This window comes from Falco punctatus, assembly GCF_963210335.1.
Source record: "Falco punctatus genome assembly, chromosome: 14".
Classification (NCBI taxonomy): domain Eukaryota; kingdom Metazoa; phylum Chordata; class Aves; order Falconiformes; family Falconidae; genus Falco; species Falco punctatus.
Window position 1 is genome coordinate 3,230,583 of NC_137594.1, and position 23,709 is coordinate 3,254,291.

Genomic DNA, 23,709 nt, shown 5'->3' on the forward strand with positions numbered 1-23,709 from the left:
CGAAATGACTTGCTGCTCATGCTTGCTTGTTGTGGCAGCCTTAGTCATGAGTTTCAAGATGCTGATACTGTTCCCAAAAATGCAGAAAACAGCACGTGCATACTTACTTGAGCATTAAACTATGCTGGTCTGGAGTAGCTGTCTTTCAAATACATCTAGCTGTGTGTGTTCATGTGCCTTTGAGTGTGCAATGCGCGTTTCCACTGTATTTTTGCTTTGGAGTTGGAAACTCTTTTAACTCCTGTAGGTAGGTGAAGAAATCCTTCGGCCAAGGTTGGAGCAGCCGGCCATCTGATCCCAGCGCTCTGGTGTTTTATCGCCAGATTGCCCTTCAAGCCAGGGCATGCTGGCTGAGCAGCTGCTGTGTTATCATCTCACTGACACGGGTCCATCCATGCCGATATATGGTTACATGCTGCAGCCCACAATCTGTATTTGACTGTGCTGTAGAAAAAAAATTATATCAACATGTTTGTATAATATGCATAATTAATACAGATGTACATGTAATGGTCAGGTCCTGGCAAGGTGACTTTTAAGCTCAAAGTGTTGCTGGGCAAATCCTCACTGGATGCAATTGTGTTTAATTACAAGTGTAATTGTTTTTATGAAGTGGGGACTGGCTCTTACTATATAAGTGGCATCTAGAAGACTTAAATGAATAAAATCTTACATAACAAAGAACTAACGGGTAGTAGGCAACCTTAACTCAGTTCTCATTTTCCTCATCCCTCCAAAAAAGGTGGCTCATTGTTCAAACTGTGCTCAAAGGTGGCATGTTGCATTATTTCAGTGGTGGGTCTGGTGTGTTGGTGTGAGGCTGGATTTGTCCATCTGTATTTAGGACATTGCTTAAAACTTCTAAGCAGATGCCAGCTCAGATTCCCAGCTGTGGTGACTACCTGAATGTGTCACACTTCCCTGCTCTAGTTTCCTTTCAGGATGCATTGGCAAGGTTTGTATTCTAAGCTCAGGGTAAGTGTTCCATGCAGACGTACAAACTTCAAAGGCTTCAGTAGAATTGGGTTTGTTTCCTCTGGTGATGTTTGGGATGTAGCGAAGCCTGGGTTTTCTGAGGTTTGATACACTGGAGCACAAAAACTGTGATAGGGAGAGGGCCTACACTGCCAAGAGTGTTTTTTGTGGCAAACTGACTTTGCATTTTTAGTTTTGTGGGCTAATATAGCGTTCGGATTAGAACTAATAATCTGGCTCGCCTTGGGTTTGCAGGGGTTCGGTGAATTATATGCCAGAGAAAATCCTTTCTAGGGAAGCATAAGACCTCTCTAGGATGAGCTGACCTTTTCTTAAAAATAAGAAACAAAGCCAATGTTTTGTTGAAAAGTGATCTAAGAACAGTAAATAAAATAATCACTTCATCAGATAAAACTAGACTAAATATACAACTGCATGTTACTTACCCAGTAAGTATTTATATACGAAGTTGAACGTGTCTCCTGATTGCGGAGATATTTTTACTAGCATGAGCTGTGTAATAAGATATGGGTAGCCTGCTTATTTTAATTGCCTAAACAAGAGTGTACGTTAGTGGTTACTGAAGCTGCCTTCAAACTGAGTATTTGGGCTTATGGTCACTTTTGCAGGAGTACTTCTCAATACGAGCTGCCCGTTCCCCTGAGAAGTCTACTCTACTTACATCGGAGAAGGAAGATGAGTCATTGGGCTGAATCTCTAAGCAAATTGAGTACACAGCTGCCTTCATAACTTACACATGCTTTTCTCAGTTGTATGAAAATAGTTAATTAGCTGCGGTGACATGTAGAACTAGCCAGCCTGGGGAATTAGGCAGTAAATATATTTTACAGATTAAAAACTGAAGCCATTTAAAAACACATTAGTCCCACAGCCCCAAGCAACAAAATGCGAGCACGTGCTTGGATCTTACACACTCTGACTAGTCTCTGAATTTATTGTAGGATACTTTTAAGCCTTCAGCGTTGCATGTGTTTACCTAAAATTGTGCTTGAAAATGTCCAAGTGTTTCCGTGGTATTAAAAGCATAGTTGAGGATTCCTTTTTGGATGTGTTCTACCTGATGCTGAGAGAGACCTCTTCACTTGATTAGAGCAACTTGAATTAAGGAATATGTTTTACCTGTTGCTCAGTTGTCCCTACCTAATGTCAAACTCGCGCAGCCTTTTTGGCTCTGTATCATGGCTCTCTTTCTGCCCAGAGCATTATTATATATATTTCAACAGCATATCCTGGTAAGTATACGTTTCAAGGCACAGCACCTGTTTAGTGACATGTGTTGGTGCTCAGATTTAGTAAGGCAGTGGAGCTGTTACACAAATATGTCCAATACAGCAGGCTTTTCTGGATAATTTATTCTGTATAAGCTTTTTCTGGCATCGGAAAAGAAAAAAGGCAACTTGTAAGGCAGTTGTCTATTCAGTGGCAACGGCAGGCAGTTCAGCAGTAGTACTGCAAAAAAGTTGGTACTCTTGGCCTGAAGTATTTGGTAAGAAAAACCTTCAAATTAGCGTTTGAAGCTGTGTCTTGATTTTGAAAGCAGCTGACTGATTCTTCTGGGGTTTAAATTTTCCTGTCCAGATGGGAGTCTTCTCCAGCCTTTAGTGCAGACAGCGTTTTGTTTTTATTTAAGCTTTTGAATTCAATGAAGTTGCAAAACCGTTCTTTAGGTTGATTGGCTTTTATGGTTGGCTAAAGTGCTGACAGTATCATTCAGCGTTACTCAAAACAATGTATGAATTCAATTAAAAATCTTAAAAGCTAAGATACACAGATGTTTTTTTAGTATCTGCCTTTTTTTGGAGAAACAGAAGAAGGTCACTTAGTTGGCAAGTTAAATAAGCCAAACTGAGGAAGTAGCAGGAACATGAAAACTACTGGTTTGATTGGGGGCGAGTGATACAATCCCAGCATGTTACTGCTTCCTATATCGTGCCAAAAGTAAGCTAATGTCCTTGCTTTTTTTAAAAAACTGTGTAATTACTTCCTGCGGAATATTGCAGTTCGTAGTCCTCAGCCTTTTTAAAAAATAAAAGTAGGATTAACTTGTAACTTAAATTCATGTTGTAAGTATGTGTTGGTTTTGACCTTAAATATTCTCTAAACTGGAAGAACCCTTATTCCTTACAAAGAAAAATGACAGCTATAAGAGTTTCTTCTGTTAATGTTGCTGTTAACGGAGTTTTTTCGCTATGTCTATGAAGCTTTGATTTCCAGCATCTTCCTGTGTGTTTTTGTAGAGGCAACAGCCAGCCAGAAGACTTCTTGCTAAAACTATTCTGCTTGGTGACGAGTTTTTCCCTAGCTGTACCTTCCTTTTAAGCAGACACCATGGAAAAGCTGCTGTCTGCTCTTCTACTTCCAATCTGAAGAGAGATCAGCAAAAAACTGGACGGTCGACCCTGTTACGAGGCTGAACTGGGTCCTAACAAGTCCAACATACCTTAAATTTGTTTCTCCCTTTTTCTCCACAAAACAATCTGTCTTATGAAGAGAAGATGAGCTTCACACTGACTTTTAAGGAACCACAAACTCTTAACCTTAAGAGAAGTAAAGGCCAAAAAGTGGAAATGCAGTGAGCAGCAAGTGATACGACGTGCTCAATATCTGCTAACCGGTAGTCCTTGGGTCATGTGCTATGACAGGCGCTGCTTCATCAGCTTCAGTCGCAGGAATGGGCGAGAAGTAGGGGCCCCTTTTTGTCCTCTGCTAAATTTTCCCTACTTTGTTTTTCTAAATGAAGGATGTGACGGTAATTAGTTCTGTCGCCTGAATTAGTGTTAGCCAGGCAGAATCAGTTCCTGCGGGATACTTGGTTTAAATAATTTGGTAATCAGAAAATGACTGCTCCATTTGGAATCTCAAGTGAGTGTGGCTTCTTTTCAAGAGTATTTCAATGATTTTTGTATTGCTGTGGTCATTGCTAAGATTCAGAGATACGGTAGATGTAGTAGTCTTCTCCTGGAACACAGCCTTTGGTTTCCTGGATGGCTCAGGTTTCACGGGGTATTTTGAAGGTACCCGGTATGTAGATAAGCAAAGATTTTGCTGTTCTTTCATATCAACCGCAACTTTTCTGCCCTCTTTTGGGAGGGGGAGGTAAATGTGTGTAACTTATGGTTCAACTTCAATATTTCTTAGCAGGCAGCAGCTTTATATTTGCACAGAGGGTTTTGGATCACTTAACTGTCCCAGTTACATCTCTTCGCACGATGTTTTCTCAATCCATAACCACTGTATTATGTGGAAGCAGGTTAATATCTTAATAAATTACCCTGCTGTGTCTGGAGAGCTCTGAGAATGAGATGTCATTTCTCTTCACTACTATTACAATAATGGAAGGTCATTGTTAGATGACAACTCAGTGTAGTGAACTGTAGAGAGAATTGCGGCATTCTTTCCTATATTTGACTTTTTTAGAAGTAGCAAAATAAGATCAATTTCAAAAAGAAACACTTGCTTCCTTACCTGTTTTCCCTCACTTTTAAGGAGATATTCCAACGCAATTCTCGATGCTCTTGAGCAGAAGCATTTCCCACCCCCCCCAGAACAGCTATAGATAAGCTCACAGCTGATACACACTTAGCACTTAAGTTAAATTTACCTGATACTCTTTCATTTGATACAGTCACATTTTAAGAATATATTGTATATCCTGCCTTTTCACGTTATTTCCCTTCCCCAGAAGCACAGTTTCTGTAAGAGTGAACATTACGTACCAGAGGGCATCTCCCATTCTCCCGTTACTTCATTATTTGGACTGTGGCCCATCAATACTTTGAATGCAGATTGAGTATCTCTTAAAAGGAATAGTTTGTGTGAGTTAACATGTCATGAAACAATCAAAGATGTGCTTTTGCTGGCTGTTGAATAGGGCAGAGTTCAAGTTCAGTGGTTTCAGTGTCATCCTCTTATTATTTAGTGGTTCAGAACCTGCTGGGTCCAAGTTTGAAAGCTCAGAGTGAGGTGTCAGGGATACTCCTCTAGTGAAATTGTCCTCTGAAGAAGTCTCGGGGGACAGATTGACAGTGCCAGCTTTCTTGGCTTTAATGACAAAACTATTACAAGCTAATATCGTCATTTGCTGATTTGTTGAAAAGAGTTTTAGTAAACAAATGTGAGACTGACCTGATTTTTAGGTCTTGGGACGCGGCATTAACACCCAGGTTCTCAGCAGCCTGGAAGATGCTGATCGATACCCGAGTTATTTAGATCTCAGTTCTCACTAATCTGCTCCTCTTGCAGACTCTGGCCAACCGTTTCTGTATGTGCTTTGAAAAGCTAATATTTGATTCTGCAAGTTTTACTCAGGCCTCCAGTATTCCAGCTGAAGTTTTGAGAAGTAGGAGGCTATGGAAAGAAAATGAATCTAGTTGACGAGAAAACTTAGTTTTGCATGTTTGTGGCAGAAGTTATGTATTTGCTGCTAAGAAGAGTATATCTCAGGGTTGGGGATTTTTTTCATTCTCCATCATAGGCTAGGAAAAAAAGCTTTTAAAAACATCAGGAATGTGAAAGTAGGAAGCTGTCTGAAAAACAGGCAAAAAACCCTCTTAAGTTGATGATACTTGTAAGCAGTTTCTCAGCTCCAATTCAATTGATCAGTTGATCTTTTTGTTTAAAAAAAAATAATAAACAGAAAAACCAACAAAACAACCCCTTTAATTTCATGTGCTGCATTGCCATGAATGTGCTTTGAAACTAGCAAATAAGCTATTTCTTCTGGTTTCCCTCTCTTGCCTGTATGTATGGGAATATAAATAATGGTGGGTTTGAGGGTTGAAGGGGGAGACTTTGTGGGTTTTTGTTTCCAGTTTCAGTGCAGTCACTTGGGATTACCTTCCAATGTCTAATGGACGACAGTAATTGAGTAATGCTGCTTTTGAAGTATTTCTTCTAGAAAAGCAGGAGGAGGTGGCATGTGAAAGTCTTGGTGGTGCATTTTTGGTTACCACTTCTGTGTAAACAAGGATGTGGAAAGTATTTTATTAGTTCCCTTTTTGTGAGGTAGACCTTTTCAGCAAAAATTCAATTGCTGTGTTTGTGTTTGAATGCTTGCTTCCATGAAGGCACAACTTTGAATTAAAATTAATAAATCTGTAAATCCAGAAGCATCAAAAAAAGCTATACAGAAGAGCAATGGCCTCCTGTATAGCACAAACTACATAGGATATTTACAAACTAAATAGGATTTTACATAGTATTTTTTTTCCTGCTTAAAAAGAAATTGTAGCATTTCTGCTTTGTTGTCAAATACTGTGTCTCAAGAGCTGCACAGGTTCAGCCCAGTTTCACGGCACTCAAATTTTACCACCTGAATGCTGGAGAATAGTATTTCTGTGCTACAGGCCACATAAGCTGAACCTACGTGCAGCAATTTAATAAAAAAGGAAAATTACTAGCTAGGTATGGAGTAGAAATTACTCTTTCGGGCTGTGTGGTAAATTCTTCCTGGTAGTTTCAATGTCATTCACTTTAACCCAATTGCTCAGCTCTAGTGATGTGCTCCTAGCTTGCAGTCTTATCTGTAGTTTTTATCTAGTGTAGAAAAAAAGCTCTAGACTGTCATGTATGTTTTCTTTTGGTATAGAAAGCTGCTAAAAAAAAAATACACTGTATAAAGATATTCATGAAATCAAAGGGAAAGCATACTGATAAAAAATATACTGATATGCACAGTAAAACTGGTGAAGGATGGACTAGGTATTTTATTAAATAGAGCGCTGGTGTTAGTGCTGAAATACTGGATAGTTTGAAAAAGGGCCAGCCTTCAATCAACACTTGTGATTATCTTGATTTTTTTTTACTTTTTCAGGAGGAACACAAAAAGTCTGTGTGGACTTGAGACATTGATCTATCTAGTCCTTTTACTGGTTAACAGTGGCTGGATCCAGAAGTTGAAAAAGGGGAGTTACAAGAACCACAACCTACAATGGGATATTAAGGTGGTTTCCAAAAATGATGTATTTTCAGCTCTTGCCCACATCCACTGCATGTTTTGTCCTGACCTTGATCTGTCAGGAGTGGCTCATTCTAAATCATTTGAATTGGTCTTTCACATTAGCTGCTGCCGTTTCTGGGAGGAGGAGGGCATCCAAGATCCTGCTTTTTCAGAGGGAGAGGCTGATCAGTGGCTGGCATCAAGAAAGCCAGAGGGTTTAATACCTGGTTGCGAGGAGAGGGAAGGAATTGTCTGTGCCTTCACAGAAACACTCAGCTGGTCAGAGAACAAATGCACTAATATCAGCCAAATGGATAGAAACCCCAGGCTAAAATAGGAAAACAGAATAAAATGTCTTCAGGCTTACTGGATCTGTTTTACCTGGATACCTGTTTACCCGTGGAGGAAGCATTATGTGAAAAGGAGAAAAGATGACTCTAGTTCCTCTAATGGTGTGATTTCTGACTGCCTCTGTGCTGTAGCATTTCAAAGGCAAGCTTCCATAGCTGGTACAATTCTATGTACAATTGAAAACTACACGAAGAATGCTTTTCTTTTGTCTTTAGCAGAAAGCAGCAAATAAAGTAATAAAAAAGCCCTACAACTTAGGAAATTTGATTACAGAAAATCTCTGTGAGTGAATGAAGATGTTTTTCTAGTCTGCTGCCCTTTCAAAGTGGAGTTTGGCAAAAGGCAAAGGTTCAGCTATTGAAAAAACTGATTCCTGGGACCTGTGAATGCATGCTTGGGGTGGTGTGGATCCAGCCCTGTACTCTGGCCTTTTCTGAACGATGCCACAAGACACTTGTAACAGAGAGGGTGCCACAGCCTCGATGGGGGTCTCTCCTTACAGCACTGAAGTTCTACAAACCTCTTTTGTATTTCTCTACCACTTTTGTATGTCACTTGTGATCTCATCCAACTGTTTCACTTGCCTGCCTTAACTTCCCAGATAATTCTGGATAGATCTCCATGACTAAAAGCCTTCTGTGCCCCAACGCCAGTGCAGCTTAGAAAGCCCAGCAGCGAGGGAGGCATGTATGCATGCACACAGAAGCACTTTCCTTGGATCATTTACAGGGAAGCGCTGGGAGAGAGGAGCAGACTGAAAGGTATGTCTCTGAGATCTGGTACCATGCCCGATGCCCTGCCAAGCTGCCCTGGTGGGTTCCTGCCCCGTGCACAGCGACAGAGCCTAACGTGGAGAGAATAGCTGGATCACTTGTGGATGAGTTCCCATTGATTAGTTCCAGACCTAAAGCTCAGATTTAAAGTAGTGCAAATTTACTTGCTCTGGCTATCTCCCGAATTGGAAACATTAAATTTTATTTTTATTTTTATTTTTTTTTATCCCCTGGGTTGGGAAGCTTGAGTTCTGCTGAATTCAGCATCCTGAAAAGACAACAGTATCATGTGTCCTTAACTCGGTACAAAGGTTTTTCTGGTCATGGAATCATTTATAGTGATACTGGGTAGAGTCAGCTGTGAGCAATTTCCCATGCTTTGAGAGTAAATACAGTATAAATTTATTTTTTTATTTTTTTTAATAATTTGTTAGACAGCTAATTTAATATCCACTCACGTCTGCTTGGCAGATGGCACCTTAGTCTTCCTGAGTTTTGTATGACGATTGCTCTGAATAAAGTTAAGCTTCATGGTAGGTTTAGGAAGGCTGTTTTAATAAAACCAACCACAAGCTAAATAATACGAAGAGTATGTGAGAGGTCACATAACAAAAGCACAGAACTCGACAAATTAAACAAGAATTTTAATTTATTTTAGACGGATGATATTTTTTACAGTGTTACCTAGTTGGGAGAAAATTACTGGAGTACTTTGTATAACATTAGAAATTACTGAGTCGATTGTCCCTAGAAGCATATTGCTGCTGTATGATGAACTGTATTTCATGCTCTGGAACACACCTAATCTTACAAGATTCAGTTTAGGATCTTTGCAGTCAGTGCGGAAATATCTACCTAATGGTTCACTTTTTGCTAATTGCAATCATTTTCCAGAGGATAAATCCACTGCAGCAGATTATATTAACTGGATAAATTCAGACCAGAACTTTAGCACGAAAAGGTCATGTAGCTGTCAGCACAACAAAATCCACAAGGTGATTTAAAGTTTATTATTAACCCACATAGTAGAACAGAAATAACTTTATGTGGAAAGGTAATACTATTTTGCTTGGATTACTGTAGAGGAATAATGAATTGATAGACAAGATGGTAGAAATGCCAAGATAAGAACAGTTGTGGTAAAGTGATGCTGGATTTGTTGGAAATGACAAATGTTAAGTAACACTTGCTACGTCTTTCTGGCTTGCTTTGTCCTACTCCCAAAACAGATGTTGCAGCAGTTGACACTAGGCTTTCTACAAGTTATTTGCTCATCCTTCAGCTGTTTCACCAACAGTATGGTGATACCCCCCCTCAGTATCCGCTTTACAAGTTCTTTCTAATTCTGAAATGCATGTAATTCCAATCAATATTCAGTAAACCTGAACTGTGATCACAATTAAGGGTGCCCTGAATTCTCTAAAGTAAGTGTACCGAGGTAGATTTTTCTTAAAATGGCAAGAAAACCTCTGAACCATGTGTATGTTTAAATCTTCATGCCACTACATACTGTCTAGATAGCTCATCACTATCTGGCGTGCAGGAGATTCATTCCTGTGGCGCTCAGCATGCGGTGTAACAGCGTGGTAGTACTGTAAAATCACTTTAGGAGCGTGAGAGGAATCCACTGAAAAACGTTAAGAGGAGCAAGTCTCTACAAAATCAGAATACGCAGGAGAAAGTAGTGAATAACGAATTGACATTATTCATAAGCTCAGGGATTTATGTTATTGTAATTGGGAATTACATGGAGGAGGAACGGTTGAGATGATCATAAAAGGAACGTTAGTTCTGTATTTTGAAGACAGGCATGAACATCTGTAGATCTATTTAAAACATGCCTGTTTTAAAAATTTTGACTGCAAGTAAGTAAGACTCAAAGAGGAGGTCCTTAAACAGCCAAGACCCAAACTGTAACATTTTTAAACGAACAGGACACAACAAAAAATTTTAAATGGTCGTGATAAAGACTATAGGTTATGATTGTTTAAGCTAGAGGAAAATCAAGCTCCAGGCAGGCGACAGGGTGGCTTTGGCTGAAGTCTGGCTGCGGGGAGCAGGGAGGTGAGAGGCTGATGAAACAGCTTGCCTTTAGTAATGTTGTTGCTGTGACTTTTGCACTGCAACTGTTCTGTCATGCAGTTACGTTGTGAGGAAGTTGTATGTGATAAACGTAGGTTTGAGTCCTACATGTAGTACTGTGTTCAGTCTTGAAAGCAGGTTAAACAGCTGGGAAATGGAGATTCCCCAGAAATGGAATGGTAGGGCTTTGGGTTTGGCTTCTTGCAACTGCAAGGTGAAACCACAACATACACAGCATTCGTCCCTACAAGCACCCATTGCTTGGAGGTAAAATTCTAGTGACTTTGGCTTAGTATAATTGCTTTGGAATTTTGAAGCCAGTGTAAACTGGCTCTCTATAAGAAAAAATCTGTGTGTGTTCCTCCACGCATGCAGTCAGAAGGTAGGAGAAATTTGCAAGAGAAATAGAGAATCAGTGATCTTAATAAAGTTTAGCATGATGGAATTTCTGATCTGTGTGTATTGGGAAATGAGAGTCTCTCCAAGAATTTAGCATATCAAATATCTGATGTGTGAGGTCGTGTCTTCAAAGGCTGCATATCGTATGTAGAGATGGAAGCAGTGACCTGTACCGTTACTCAACCCTTTCCACAGTAAGATCCTGTTTTTACTTAGAACTTATTCCAATTGCAGTAATTGAGGCTGACATTTTCCAGGAAACTGCAGTCAAGGAGGAGTCGTGATGTCAACACAGTAATAAAAACACACTAAACTCCTTGCAAAATCAGCCCCTGAAAACATGGAGACTTTTGCCTGTCTTCGTTTCTCTATGCATCAGTTTTCCCTCGGAGGGATGGTATTCGCTACTTGATGTTATTAAGATAAATCCGTACATGTTTGTGTAGCATTCTGTTATTACACCAATGAGTGGTATGATAAGGCTGTGAGGAAATAAAGAGCTTTGCACTTAGCGTGTTGCATGAGTACTGGTTGAAACAAAGCCTTGCTAAGGCTAGAACTGAAAGCCTCACAGAGCGGTGGTGTCAACCTTCCTGTCTGCTGAGTGAGGCGAGCCCGAGCTGTGCACCTGAAGCATCGCTGCAAGTTGTCGGATGTCCTCAAAGCAAGTGCCGGCAGAGTCGTTGCTTTTGCATGCATTTAAGAATATCCCCCTCATTCTTCTAATCTCTTTGCTTTTTCATAGTGAGTGTTGAAAAAGTGGAATTAAAGGGACTGGCACACAAGAAGAATGAAAGAAATGTTGAATATTCCTTTGAGGTAAGTTTTGGTGATTGCGTTGGGGTTTTTTACTGTGAAAAAAAGGAGGATAATACTTCAGGAGGAGTTAAATTCTCAAACTTCGTTGTTAGATCCCAGAAACAGATTTAGTGGAGCTTCTTTGGGATAATGGTAGTCATGTTTTTTAATCAGTTATTTGGAAGTAGTCATAAATGGCTGTTGATGAATATTTGTGGGTGATGCAGAGACTGTGTGGTAAGTAGGACACAGGAAAAAAAATAGTCACTCTAATGCAGCAAGTTGTGGCAAAGTATGTATTCAGGGGAAAATATCATGCCACGCTTACAGAATGGTTATCTAAGTGCTGGAATGCAGAAGATTAAATTCTTAGAAAGAATTTAAATCTTAATCTGGACAAATGAGAATTTAGACTCTTAGGGCGCTGCTGCACGCATGGACAAAGAGGTAGGATGGTCATTCATCTTTGCAGTCCGCATTGAGGGGAGTGTGAGGCTGTGGCACATGGTTCAGGCATTACTGGTTGTAAAAGGGGTATTGAAGAGTACAGAAAATAGCAATGGAAATTATTCAAGGCTTGAGGAAAATGCCAGGTAGTGAGAGTCTTAAAGAACTTGACTGAAAGATAGTTTTCAGTATCATCTGACCGTGCCTTCAAAGGGAAGAAAATATTTTATGGTGAAGGGGGCATTAATGTAGCAGAAAAAGGCATAACAGGAACCGTCGTCTGAAAATTGAAGCCGGACTAATTCAAACTGGAAGTGAGAATAGTTTCTTTGGAATGAGAGTGGTTAACCACAAGCTGCTAGGAGAAGTGGCTTCCCCCCGTTTTTATGCAACTTTTGGAGGTTCAGATTTGTCTCAGAAGTTCTGTGGAGGAATGACTTCATTCTGTGAAACCTTGTGTTAATAGCGGAGACTGGATTCTGGGTGCTGGCGAGAAAGAATGACAAACTGCTTTTCTCCCATCTAGTTGGAACGACATATTCCAAAATTTAGAATGCAAAGCCCAGAAAATGTCTTTGGTTTGCTTAATGAGGCAGCGGAGCCAAACAGTTGGTGAGAAAAGGAGAACCTGAAAGAAAATGGACAGTAGAATTACAATTATCTACAACTTTTACCAAAAAGAAAAAGTTACTCCTTAAAACTGCCGCTGAAGATAGAGCATCAGTTCAGCATCTTCTTGCGATGTTGATAACGTTAACCTCTGAGTGACTTGATTCATGGATAATGTTCTGAATTTTCTGAATCCCGTGATTATTCCAGATGTCATCAATATTAGAAAGGATTTTTTCAAGGGGTTTTAAAAATCTTTATGAAGTATGCAGTTGTCTGGACTCCAGTTACATATTAATAGCTTGTGAAACATCTTTTCCTATTAGAAATTTTTTCTATAAATACCAGAAATTACTTTTACCAGTATTCCACTTGACAGCTTGTAACTGAAAGAACAGTCCATAGTTTAGCTGAACTAATAAATTGCTGTTTGCTGGGTTAGAAACCCAACTATTAAATGTTTTGTTTAGTAGCTTGGGAATAGAAAGTCAATAGATAGAGCAGTTTAGTGTTTTACAGCATTGCTTTGCAATGCTATTGTTCCCTGCATTTATGGTTCACGGTATTGTTTTATAAGTATTGAAAATTACAACAAGTTAACAAAACGTAAGTCGTAACAAATGTCGGGTTATTACAAAACTAGAAAGAAAGAGAAATGTCTCCTCTATCTTCTGAAATTTTTCATGAATCTAAAAAAAGTGTTTATCACAAACTTTAAAAAAAAAAAAAACCACAAACAAAAACCCCGCAGGCTTTGTAAAAGCAGAAACTGCTCCAGTTTTCTTTCTTCTTTTCTTTTTTTTCCCCCTTACTTTTTGTGTAACGGCTCTGCAGAGAGGAAATTCCTCCATTATGTAATATATTTTGAAATACTCTCCTCTCACCAGTCTTTTTGGCAGCATTTTGATGGCTGGAAAAACTGTGTATGTTTTCAGTTGTCATTGAAACCTAGTGTCATGTGAGAAGATGGTCTCCTGATTCTTAAACACGCAGACCCAGCTTCTTCCCCTATGGAACTGCTGAAGATCCATATGCCTTCCAAACGCCTCCAATAGATATCTGAAGTCTGAAGGGACTTACCGTTGGCCAGTCTCAGGCTGATCCTCTTCATGCCAAGAAATCCTGACTTTTGGCTCAGTTAAGCTAATCATCTACCAAGCAATAAATGCCTCTGTATTTAAGAATGTAATGACTTAATGCGTATGGGAAGAGATAGCGAACTATTTTCTTTTTCTGGGGCATATCCAAGATGGTGTCTAAAGAACGTAGCTAGAGCAGTAACTGCAGGTTTCATTTCTGTAAGGTTTCGCCTCTTTTTTTTTTTTGCAGTGGGGTGATTTGCTGCCATCTTCAAGTTTGCATGGCATATGGAGTTGATTAATTATAAATAGGCACTGTTGTGCTGCGGTGACTTGTTCATATTGTACATCAGATTGTACAAACCAGCTGTTTTCTTTAACAATAATAAGAAAAAAAATTTCCATTACTTAGTAGTCTGTTGCTTAATACTGGATGTCTGCAGCGTGCAATGGCTGTGTAAACTATGAAGTGCTTTTTTAAGCATTCAGAATAGTTCTTAAGTATAATAACAGCGAGAATCGGGCAGTGAGGGAGGACTGAGTAACAGTTACTTGTGCACAAAAAAAGTTTTTCGTTATTGATGTCACCCATTACAAACTTCCTTGCAGTCTGGGGGGGACGTGTGGTACCTGTTTTGATCTTTTGGAATCAAACTGAAGTCCCTAACTATTAGTTACTAAATGGAATACTTTTTACTTCTTAAGGTCCTGTGGTCTGATTCTTCAGTAACGCTGGTAACCAAATCTTCCACTGAAGTGACTGAATTTATTTCAAAGGTAAAGGCGATATGAAAAATATTCTTAAAACGGAGACATGTTTTGTCCCTGTGTGTGATTTTGTTCAATGACATTAAAAAAAAAAGGTACCGAGATAATACAGTTGGATTGAATTTCATAAAATACTTGACTTAGAAATTGCTGTGCCTTGAATCTCATAAGAATAACAAGTCTTCCTTTCACTTATTACTTATAATACCCTCTACCTTTAGCTATCTCAGCTGTATCCAGAAGAAAACTTGGAGAAGTTCATTCCTTGCCTAGCTGGTCCAGATTCGTTTTACCTAGAACGGAACCACATGGACCTGGAATCGGACCTTAGGTATGCTGGATTTGTGGTGCTGGTGGTTTTTTTCATCTCGACACTTGGCTTTTTTTCACCGAGTGGAAGAAAAAAACAGGGCATAGAAATATTATGTTCATATTCTAAATTACTTTCAAGAAATTAGAGCCTGATCCTAAGAATTATTTCTTGATGTTCTACTAATTCCAGTGCATAAGAATTTTTCAGGAATTCTTTCTTCAGAAATACAGATGGTAATAATATTCTGTATTAAGCTTTCTGGAGAACCAACATTTCCTCATTCCTTGTTAAAAACAAATAGAGGATCATTGGCTTTGCAGAAGCTTGGTTTGTGCTCAAAAAATAGTCAAAACTGCTTTACAAAAACCACCAGAACTCAGGAAAAAATAGTTGCCTGAATTGTCATCCTTCTGTATTGAGGGATGAGTTGTGGGGATATTTTTTCCGCCTCTACCCTTTCACTGAGTTTTTTATTGTCTCAGTTGTTTTAGGGTGTTGTAGTGTTTATTTTACTTTAATTTGAAAAAGGTAGGTAGGTATATATTATAGCCATTACATTTTTTGGAAGCTATTAACAGCCAAGAAATTTTTGAAGCCCTAGGTAGTACCTCCTCACATCATCATAAATCACCTGGCCATTATCTAATCTAAAACACCATTTTAAAAATCGTTGTCTGTGGCAGGTCATACCAGTTCTCTCTTTCTAAATACTGAAATAGTTCTGCTAGGAAAATTTGAGGAAAAATTTATAGGAAAGTTCTGCTAGGAAAATTACTCAATTTAAATAAAATTTAAATTTTATTTTCAGCTGCTGCTCTCTATATCTATGCAAAATATTAAATGACATTTTAAAATACTAATTAGCTTTCGTTAGAGCTTTTGCTAAGCACCTATTTTCCCTAAGTCAAGACGGACCACTGGCGGAGCCCTGGTGGATATTGTTTTTTCCACAGTCAGAGCCAGCAGGTGCCTGCCTAGATTATTTTTCGTGGCAAACAACGTTAACATTTCAAACGGTCCCTTCTGTGCTTTGAGGATCACAGCCTATTGACGAGAATTAGGGAGGGTACGAGGGAATGCATGTTGCTGCGGCTGCTGTTTAGCTAGCAACAGTCTCTACAAATCTAGGTTAATAGAGCAGCAATCTGCATTTAGACAGCAACAGTTGTATCTTTGGAGCAGAGAAAGAAGCTGTTCTGTTAAGTCCTGCGTGTTTTGAAAAATTCAGAAATGAACTGTGATTTTTCAAGGTGGAAAGCACATTTGTGTGTGTGTATACTTGAATTATTTTTACTCAAAAGACTTTAAAAATGACAAAGCTATGGCCAAAATGCTTTTTTTAAAAACAACTTTCTGTATGTTTTCAGTTCTACAGAAGATTTGGCAAAAGGCAGTCGAGTTTGCATGACAACGAAAAGTTTAGTCATGTTGATAGAACACACTTCATACATTGCAAAGTTTTAGGAGATTGCCATTTTCTCCCAAAAAAAAGAGGCACAGCAATCCCAGGAAAATGTGACATAAGTTTTACAGCCCTTTTCCCTACGCTGCCAGACTCTGCATCTGCTGTTTATCTCAAAGAGGAGAAAATTATATAGCAGATACATCTATATTTTATGGTCTTCAGGTCTGTGAATTTGAAAGGAATTTTTCAAGTTCATATTTGAATATTTTCTGCCTTACAAGTGCTCAGTGCTCCTAAATTAAGCATCTTTACTGAAACACTGAATAGAGTGAAAGCAACACAACAGTAACCTGTTTAAGTAGTATTAAGGATAAGAATATCTGCACATTTCAAGTCTAGTTTGATTCAGAATTATATGATGTTGTTAATTTGAAAGGCTTTTTATGTTTTAGTTTCAAAATTTCGAATTCAGTGTGTAAGTTTCATGTACAGTCTACAATCATGCTTGCAGAGCGAGCTGCAAATCAAATGTAATGGAATGGGGGGGGTTGTTTGCTTTTGATGAACGTGCAGGTATTTGGCACCATTACCTTCCCATGTGGTGAAAAACGACCACGTTAGAAAGTTCTTCAGCACTTCCTCTCCTTCACAGCAACTTCAGAGTGCAAGTAAGTTTATATAAATTTTTTAAATTCATTTTTTGTACTGATGTACATTTCATAAACTGGTGGCATTTGTAACTTCTCTTCCCTGTTTTTAGATCCTGGCAACCCCTCCCTTTATAAAGTAGGAACTACGCTGGGAACATCTGGAAGGTGAAATATTTATTTTATTTACGTTTGTTCTGGTTAGTTGTAAAACCCCATTACACATGTAATTACGTGTCCCCCCTTGGGGGTTTATTTGTGTCTACCCTTTCATATTCCAAGATTTTAAGAAATTCTAGCCTTAGTGTGCGGTCAGCCCAAAACAGACAAGTGGTAAGAATATTGCTGTAAGGCACTACTACTAGGGTTGTCATTTCTTCATTCTTTACGTGCTTTAAGAAAACATAATAGTAACTGCAGAAGCTTGCTATAGGTAATTGCTTGAAGAAGAGGTTTGCAGTGAGTCTGTTGCAAAGACAACGAAACTTAGGTAGCAGACAGTTTGCAAGTCAAAATATAATGTGATATAATTACTGGAAGTGGAAGATGGAATTCAACTTCAGCTTCAGAAATAAAGGATATAAAACGTAATTACCATCGGACCAAACTTTTAAGCATAGTGACTGAATCTCTTGTCATTGGTGGTTATGACATCAGCAGTGGCTGTCTTGTCCTCTAAGAAATGTGTATGTTCAGGGAAGAATTTAGGGCAACCTTTTGACCCGCGTTATATGGGAGATGAGGTGGGATGATGCCAGTGTTCCTGCTGGCAGTAAAACCCATGAGCACCAGTTCCAAGCAGCATTTCTGAAAATGTGTAAAGCTTTAACTACTAATTGACATCAGCGCATCAATGTTGGGCTGTTGTGATGGATGACTGCTTTGTGATCTGCTGCTTACTGCAGAAGTCGTAATGGTCTCAAGCACATACTTAAAAGGAATAATGATCATCCGAATTGTAGGCACAGATCTGGGCATCCCTAGTATAAGTCTTCATGGGCAAAGGGAGACTAGAGCATCTCTGAAAGTGGTTTTTTCTCTCTACAGCATATTTGAATGTTTCCTTGTACAGCAGGGGTTTGCCTTTCAGAGGGAGGAAGGAAACCTCTTCCAAGGAAGGTAGAAGTCAGCCTTAGGAAAAGCAGGAAAGAAATGCTCTGGCCTTGTGTTAGGATTTAACAAATTCAGAACTCATTCTCTTAAGACGCAATTTTCATTTTCTCCAACAAAACCCAGAACTGTCCAAGGAGACAGTATTGTGGGTTATTTTGCCACTTCCACATCCACGAGGTTATATTTGGGCTTCTTTTCTTCTTTTAAATAATGCAGAGCTGAACCATGGCCATTCTCTCTAAACCTTTTGTAAGTCACAGAGAGGTAGTAGAACGTATATTATCTGTGGTTGTAGAAGGAAATCTCTGCTTAAGCTGAAGGTAGGGCTTACACTTTGCTGTAAATGGCACGTTTTTTATCGTGCTATTGAACAGCATAAGTACAAATCTGTAACTTGCATCAAACAGTGCAGGTTTTACCAGAAATGCTGGAAGTGGTGGATTTGTATGGCTGTAGCAGCTGAACTCTGGGTGACACAGATTCAATGTGCTCAGTCGAATTCTGTTACTATTTTGCAGACCTATATGTGGAGTGGCTGGCATTCAGTCTTCTCAGAATCATGTTCAGCACTCGGCTGCTGCTCCTGTTGCACTACCCCACTGTTCCCACGCAGGAGGTACTGGCTCATCGCTGGCCTATCGCACCCAGATGGACACCTCTTCTTCACCCATGTTAATGTCTTCCAGTCCACAGACCCCTCAGACACAGGAGCAGAATGGGATCTTAGACTGGCTCAGGAAACTGCGGTTGCACAAATATTATCCTGTCTTCAAACAGCTCACGATGGAGAAGGTAGGGCAGTAGATTAAGCAAAGGGAGCCAGCTTTTAAATCATCCTTATATTCTCTAGCGCCGAGAGAGAGGCTGCAAACATCTGCATTGAGAACTGCAGAACTCCTTGGCAAATGCTGTGAAGGTCTGCACTCTCTTGAAGCAATAATATTTGGATGAAAACCTTCTTTCTATTTTCAATCTGTGCTGTGTCCGAGGCCTGGGCTGTTCAACAGCTGCCGCCTGTTTTCAGAATTCTTCACCGAATGCTTGAAGATCCAGCTTCCCTGCTGTCTTAGGAGCTCTGCGTTGGCTCCCTGTTCACCCCTTTAATGTGCAGTAGATAACTGAAATTTGTTGATATTTTTTTTTTTAATTTCTTCTTCTTGATCGATTTTTCTCCCAAAATACTTGTTCTCTATATTTTAAAAAAGAAATACACGGAGACTTCTGACATGAACATTAGCATGTGCACATACCTGCAAGCGAACATGAGGGGTTTGTTTTCTGCAGAAATTCTTCTGCAGAAATAATCGTTTAGGTATTACTATATGCATAGTAAATGTGACAAATGATACCTATGTGTGCTGGATTTTATCTGTCTGGAATACTTTACAGCATTTACTCGGCTCCATCTGTAGAATTCATGTCCTTTCACTGTTTTTTTAGCCTTGAACGCCCTCCAGCGGACTAATTTAGTCTAATTTGGGATGGCTTTGTGCTGGTCGTAGTGTATTGTGTGTGTTTAATTACAATCTGTTACCAGAGTCTTCTGATTTGATTGCCTTTATTATGTGAGGGAAAATATATAGTGGCTTTTTTCTTTAATAAAGTAGCAAAACTGTGCACACTCTAGTGTGTTTTGAAAAAGCATACATTATTATGCATACTTTGCTGGCTTTAACTTTCATTACATTATATTATACAGGTATATATTTTATTTTCATATTCTATGTCTATATTTTATTATAAAATTTAATTTTGAAGCATGTTTCCCAGTTAAACTGACGAGGTGAGTGCACATTGATTTCTGTGTTAAATGACACAACTAGGAAAACTAGAGTTTTTTTAAGAGAAACAGATCTTAAACTCATTTATAGCACAAAGCTCTTTTAATATATACATTAATTACTTCATTTTTGTTGTGAATAGTTCATATAAACACTTGCCTAATTAAATTCAACCTACAGATGTTCTTTCTTAAAAGTCCTTCACACTTTTATTCTACACTGATTTTATAATTTAAAACGGGAGTAGAGAGTTACTTTGAATTAATACATGTTTTAAAAATGGCTTTAAAGTTGCCTTTCAGAATTGATCTTTACTGAAAATGTAAACAAGTATATTTCGGGCTGTAAAACTAAGCATGAATGTTTTTCTTTACAAGTTTCTGAGTCTTACTGAGGAAGATCTGAATAAGTTTGAGTCCCTCACCATGGGAGCAAAGAAGAAGCTCAAGACCCAGCTGGAGTTGGAGAAGTAAGTTTGGGGGGAAACCATTGTTTTAAGGTCATAAGGTATTTAATGCAGGTTTTACAATGGTCTTTGCTTCCCAGACCGTAAACCTACCAGGATTGCCACCTGTAAATATGGATAATGCTTATCTCCCGTCCTCTGCAGTTGTGTGAGTTAATTTGAAAAGCTCCTGAAATGGGGGCTTACTAGAAAGTATTTAGTACTTGCTGGTTTAGCGTTGCCTGTTCAGGGTTGTGGTAAGGATAACTAAATGTAAGGAATTTATGAATTCCATTTTAAAAAGATGTGGCAACCCAGTCATAACATGAATGCCTGTCTTCACCTTTCATGTTGACAGCTCTTCTAAGGAGGGGAATATTTTAAAAATAATTTACAAGAGAGACATGTTTTTGCTTAGGGTTGTTTTTTTCAAACTTGTATAGTAAGTATTGTAAAACAGGTATGCAAAGCCCATTTAGATTTGGGTTTACCGCCTCTGAGATGCATGGGGTAGGAGGGAATTGGGCTAGCAAGCCGCTGAGCTGTAGAGTTTGCAAGCTCAGGCGATGCACACAGCAGTTCAGGATGCCCAGCAGGGCTTTTTTCTTCGTAAGACCTGACAATTTTTTGGCTTCCAGTCAATGCGGATGGAGCACAGCTACTCTGAGAGCCTCCTTGGCGTCCCACGGTGACCCAAGCCAGCCATGGCAGCTCCAGCTGCTCAGGCCTCTGCTGACTGCTGGAGCTGGGGTGTGGGTTGCCAGATGACGCCCATACAGGATCTGGACTCCTCACTTTGTCTGGGGACAAACCACTGATAGTCAGGGCTGTTGCAGGTAACCCAGGTCTCGGGAGGATCGCAGCTTTACGTGGCAACGGAGATACAAAGAGGGCCAGTGCTATGTGCAGCATCAATAGCCCTTTAGGGAAACTGAGGCAACAGATTGTCCTATTTTTTATATCTCCGCTTCAAGGGAAATGTTCATTCTGAAGCTACTGCAGTTACTTAAAAAGCAATTAAAAAAATCCAAACCCATGCCCATTTATCAAAGCGCCTTGACAGCATTTTTCATTAGTCTTAGTTTTTCCAGACTGCGTTTGCAAAATGAAAACTTTGAGCTGCATTTGGCTTCCCTTTGGTTTCTGTGTGCATGGCTAGGTTTGGGGCGTGTTTACATAATGTGTGATAGAATTTTAGTCACCATTGGGTGATGCTTTACCTTGTACAAAGAAGAGCATCAGTACTGTGATCAAATGGCAAATAGTCCAAATGTAACTGCTGGCAAGAAGCTGTGGTCAAGATCGATGTGATTTCCAAATGCTTCCATTTGAAATTAGCATAACATTTAGTGGATTGTGTAGTGGGCTTGGTCTGCTTCGGTTCCATTCAGAAATTGATTTATCTGTTGTGCTTTAGCCAGTTTCTGTTTCTCCATATGTTTCTCCATCACCCTGTAGAGAAAAATCGGAGAAGCGATGCCTAAACCCCACAACACCTTCTTCAGTTACCAGCAGCGGTGTGGCAAGGGTTCCCCCTACTACGCATGTAGGGCCTATCCAGAGTATTCGTGGCAACCATGCTGCAGGTAAGAAAGAGGGGCAGAGGACACTGCTGTGCTCTCGGGGCTGAATATGTCCTTGCACAAGAGCAAGCTCGTTCTTATACTGCTTTTTCACCAACCTGTCGTAAGCTTTATCTTCCAAAATGTCATTGGCTTAATAGGGAGCAATCAAGAAGTCAGATTCCTGTGTCTGTGGAATGCAATAGTTTCCTCTCCATGGCTTCCCTGGGAATGGCTAGCTGTACTAGTTAGTCAGCGACTGTTACGCCTCCAGGCTCCTGCTTCTTAGCCCATGTGTATCTCTGTAAATCTTGAGCATCGCTGTAAATTAGATGGTGTCATGAAACAGTTGTAATTAGGTCCTGTAAAGTAGGTGTTTCCAGTCTTGTTTTGGTTCCCTGATTGCCTGCACACCCTTTATCTGCAGAGCTGCGAGTGGATGTGGATCAGCCAGCCCACCCACTGCCCCGGGAGGGCAGTTCTTCCGAGTACTCCAGCTCTTCTTCCAGCCCCATGGGGATCCAGACAAGGGAAGAGAGCTCGGACAGCGCCGAGGAGAACGAGAGACGTAAGCAGAAACAATCAGAGAGGGTGCCTGTGTTGCCTGGCTTTGTCTAGCAAAGCAGTTGTATTTATAGATGTTTCTGTCCCTAGGTTTGGAGATTCACTTAGACGGTTCAGAAAAGGAGAAGCCGGTGATGTTACTGAATCATTTCACTTCGAGCTCTGCCAGACCCACGGCTCAGGTCTTGCCAGTGCAAAACGACGCAGGCTCCAATCCGTCCGGCCACCATGCTCTGCCAATGCAAATGATGTCAGCGGCCTCTACTCATATCACCCCCATTCGGATGCTAAATTCAGTGCATAAATCAGACCGTGGCAATGCAGACATGAAGCTACTTTCATCGTCTATGCATTCTCTTTTATCTTTAGAAGAAAGAAATAAAGTTTCCTCTGGACCTAGGGGCAGCATAAAAATGGAAAAGAGCTTTGGAAATGCAGTGGTGGATGTGATGTCTGCATCTTCTCCCCACCAGCCCTTGCAAGTGCTGTCAGGGGCTGCTGAGAACAGCTCACCCACGTCTACTATTAACTTTGGTCCTCGAACCAAAGTCGTGCACGCTTCGACTCTGGACAGAGTGATAAAAACAGCTCAGCAGCCAGGATTAATAGTAGAAACAAGTACTGCTGCCACTGTAACATCCAGCACAGTCTTCCATGTGGCTCGTCCACCCATCAAACTCCTGGTGTCCTCGTCTCTTCCTACTGATTCTGCCATTGCCGGACAGACTTCCTGCTCCAGTAATATGCAAATAACGGTGTCCCCTGCAATAATAAATCCTCGGACTGCTCTGTACACAGCCAACACCAAAGTTGCCTTTTCTGCAATGAGCAGTGTGCCAGTGGCGCCAATGCAAGGCAGCTTCTGCGCAAACAGTAATGCAGCCTCCTCCAGCAGCCACCCCTCCACGTCATTTGCAACCATGGCGAATCTGCCCAGCTGCCCCGTGCCCAGCTCCAGCCCCACACTCTCATCTGTTGCCGAGAACAACTTCTACAGCAGCAGCAGCAGCAGCAGCAGTAGCAGCAGCAGCAGCGGATCCGCAGGGAGCATCCCAGTACCAAACCAGAACCATCACCACCATCACCACCAGCAGCAGCAGCAGCCGCAGCCGCCCGGCTGCATGGTGTGCAGCTCCTGCGGGTGTAGCGGGAACTGCGGTTCGAGTGGTATGACCGTCAGCTACGCTAACTATTTTCAGCACCCGTTTTCAGGACCTTCCATGTTTACTTTTCCATTTCTGCCCTTCAACCCTTTGTGTAGTAACGGCTACATCAACACGCAGCAGTACAACAGCAGCACGACTTTCCCGGTGGTGCACACCGCTTACAACAGCGGTATAGCACCGGACTCCGTAATGACCGGGCAGTCGACGTTTGCGGTACCGCCGATGCAGAACTTTATGGCAGGGACAGCAGGGGTGTATCAGGCACAGGGAATGATGGGAAACAGCAATGGTTCGAGTCACAAAAAAAATGGGAATCTCTCCTGTTACAACTGCGGGGCCAGTGGTCACAGAGCTCAGGACTGCAAACAGCCTCCGATGGATTTCAATCGACAAGGTAAAAGCAGGGGGGGGACTGAGGCAGGACATGGCTTGCAGGGCACCGCATTCACCCGCGGGGAATGGCTGCGTGCGGT

At 40.5% G+C, this 23,709-nt stretch overlaps 1 protein-coding gene across 1 annotated transcript in view; it reads left to right on the plus strand.

The window, feature by feature from the left end:
• The window catches only part of ZCCHC14 (zinc finger CCHC-type containing 14), a 63,010-nt gene that overhangs the window by 31,494 nt on the left and 7,807 nt on the right, over positions 1–23,709 (plus strand). The window contains exons 3-12 of the mRNA XM_080410676.1: positions 11,285–11,358; positions 14,178–14,249; positions 14,462–14,571; positions 16,532–16,626; positions 16,719–16,773; positions 18,237–18,510; positions 19,877–19,968; positions 21,403–21,530; positions 21,934–22,074; positions 22,161–23,630. Of these exons, the coding sequence (XP_080266802.1) occupies positions 11,285–11,358; positions 14,178–14,249; positions 14,462–14,571; positions 16,532–16,626; positions 16,719–16,773; positions 18,237–18,510; positions 19,877–19,968; positions 21,403–21,530; positions 21,934–22,074; positions 22,161–23,630 (2,511 nt within the window). The remainder of the gene's footprint in view (positions 1–11,284; positions 11,359–14,177; positions 14,250–14,461; positions 14,572–16,531; positions 16,627–16,718; positions 16,774–18,236; positions 18,511–19,876; positions 19,969–21,402; positions 21,531–21,933; positions 22,075–22,160; positions 23,631–23,709) is intronic.